Source organism: Aplysia californica, unplaced genomic scaffold (assembly GCF_000002075.1).
Source record: "Aplysia californica isolate F4 #8 unplaced genomic scaffold, AplCal3.0 scaffold00255, whole genome shotgun sequence".
NCBI lineage: Eukaryota > Metazoa > Mollusca > Gastropoda > Aplysiida > Aplysiidae > Aplysia > Aplysia californica.
The window spans coordinates 249,236-251,893 of record NW_004797525.1 but is presented as its reverse complement, the minus strand read 5'-3'; the positions used below and the strand labels follow the sequence as shown (position 1 = coordinate 251,893).

Sequence of the window (2,658 nt, the reverse complement as noted above, 5' to 3'; positions counted from 1 at the left end):
GGGGAGGTGGCAGTTTTTGAGATTTTAACTCTCTCTGGCTTTTAATAGATTTATGCTTTTGTAATTTTTAACATCCCCAGTTGAAATTACTATTGTAGCCCTCCTCCCCCACAAAAAAAAAAAAAAAAAAATTCAGTTACCACGGACTCTTAAGCTAAGGAAATAACTAATCTTTGGAGGCCATTTTCTCATTTATTTTACCTCTGGAAAAAAAGGTGACCCCCACCTCCTTCATTCGCAAATATCTCGACTTGTATTCAAGATAAATGGATATTTTTTTCATTCAAATAAAGACAAGTGAACAAACTTTAAGATGATGCCAATAACTCTACAGGCCCAAAAATTGACGAGAGTCTGATTCCACCCCGCTGCCTCATAAATTCTTTTTTTTCTGTTAAAGCTTCAATCTCTGGAGCGAAACTCCGAGCGTCTGCCTGGTGGGAATGCACCCAGGCAAAGACAATGGAGCACTCTGACTGCTTACGTAGGAGTGGACCATATGTAAGGTGTGCTGACAAAATGAGTTACTTCTCGCAATCCGCAAATAGATAAATATTGGGGAAAAAATCGATACTAAGTTTAAATTTGTAGATTTTTTAATGATGCCATATTCTTTATGCATAAAATGCCTTTTATTATTTCAGCGTGATGATTCTATTTCCACAGGGCTCGAATCCGAGAAAAGTAACTCATTTTGTCAGCACGCTTCACATATAAAGTAGTCTCTGTGTGTGCTAGTAACAAATTTTTTAATGGTTTTGTTTAAAGAGGAGAGGAGGGGGGTGGGGTGGGGGTGGGGAGTGACAGTGAATGGGATTTTGACTCTCTTCCTGGCCTTTACGCTTTTGTAACATTTTACATCCCCAGTTGAAATTACAATTATTGCAGCCCCATTCACCACCCAAGAGAACTCCGGTGCTTCCAATTTTAGTATTTTTAGTAGGACTTTTAACATTAATTAGAATCAAGGTCATGTAAGTGCCGAAGGTTAAAGAGTTCTTTTGAAAATTTGTTTTAGTAGAAGTAAGATCTTTACAGACGGAAGCACGAACACAATGGCATGACACAGCCTCAACTAGTGAAAAGAAAGACCCTAACAGACAAACAAGAAGACAAAAATCAAACACATGGGTTATCTGCCTTGACTTGGGGCAACTACTGGGGAACAGCAGATCTCACAGAACAGTAAATGGCGCGGAAGGGGGGGGGCACCTAAAAATAAATTGCTCTTTGGGGGGGAAATTATTTTAAAAATTGACGTTATAATTTATTATATTTCCTGGACATTTCGTCGCCTGAGAACTATTACTTTGTCTAAAGTGCACTCTTTGGACGAAACAGATTTGAGACGACGTTTACCCGAACAATGTCCAAAAACGTATATGAGCGTTTCTGTACCTTGAAGTGGGTGTTTGAAGGAGTTTTAGAAAAGAGAGTTGAGACTTTTTTTGAGAAAACAATTGCCAGTTTTTGCCTAAAAAAGCATAATGTTTTGCAATGCTTATACGCTTCAGTTTAAGTAGGAAAACCCCATTCTATTTCTGTTGTGTTAATATATTACCAAGTGGTAGGAAGGCGCCATTTTGTAGGTCATATTTATTTCTTTTCTTACCCTCAGTTGCTTCTACCTGTATGTCTTCCTCCCCATTCGCACTAATAAATGACTACAAGTTATCGTGTCTGTGTGCTTCCCTTTACCCGTACAAAGTTGACTTACCGAAGTACCAAGGGACTCCAATTGGGAGATAGATGAGGATGCCGCCAGCGATGACAAAATACCTCCGCCATGACCGGAACTTGTCTGCGAGGGCTTTATGCAACGCCATCTTGGCACTGACTTGGTGATGGAAGAAGTAAAGTCTTCAAGAAAGACTCACAGTCTGTTGGACGGTTAAACACTTTCGAAATTTCAACAATTTCTTAACCACAATTTAATGTCTTTGGGCTAACTCACTGCTTATGTAGCTGTTGTTTCCTTTGCTTTTTTTTTTTCAAGTTGAAGAGGTAGGGCTTACATAAGTTAAGTGGCACCATAAAATAGTTATTCGAAGATCGGGATAAGCGCAGTTCTTTTCGTTAGTGTTGGGTTTGCCTGTCATGTACATGTCTTTCAATAGACTTTTCGGGTTTCAGAATGGTAGTTCTAAGGAAATTAATGATGGTTCGAACGAGATTTAAGGAGGGGGGGGGGGGCTACACCCCCAAAGTCAAAACTCGGCTCAAAATCATGGAATTTGAGTTGTTAAGACTCCTTACTACTCTTGTTTTATGTGTGAACTTTGGTAAAATTCGGTCCAGTAATAAACGAGATAGCCATCAGGTGTAGATCTAGCCCCCCCCCCCCCCCCCCCTTAATAAACAAGGGTTCTGTCATTGAACAGGGCCCTATCCGTCAAGCATTGGAATCATCAAAAGACAATTCATTCAAAAGATATCGCTATTCTTTTATTTTAAGTGTACTCTTTACACTGGTTTTGTTAGCTTACCGGACTTCGCGAGTCGAAAATATCATGCATATATTATAGAGCGACACTTGAATAGAATTCCACAGAGGCTGAGAATGTATGGAAATCTTTTAGAACAATATTATAATAAAAAAATAATATCATTGATAATATTTTACTCAAAGATTGTGGATAGAATTCCACAGAGGGTTGA

The 2,658-nt window shown here is 39.0% G+C and overlaps 1 protein-coding gene across 1 annotated transcript in view; it reads right to left on the bottom strand.

Annotated features, from left to right (window-relative positions):
• The window catches only part of LOC101862877 (agnestins efflux protein AgnL12), a gene marked incomplete at its 3' end in the record, with an annotated part of 7,100 nt that extends 4,924 nt beyond the window's left edge, over nt 1-2,176 (bottom strand). The window contains 1 exon segment of the mRNA XM_013083801.2: nt 1,718-2,176. Within this exon segment, the coding sequence (XP_012939255.1) occupies nt 1,718-1,826 (109 nt within the window).
• Between the last annotated feature and the right edge of the window lie 482 nt (nt 2,177-2,658).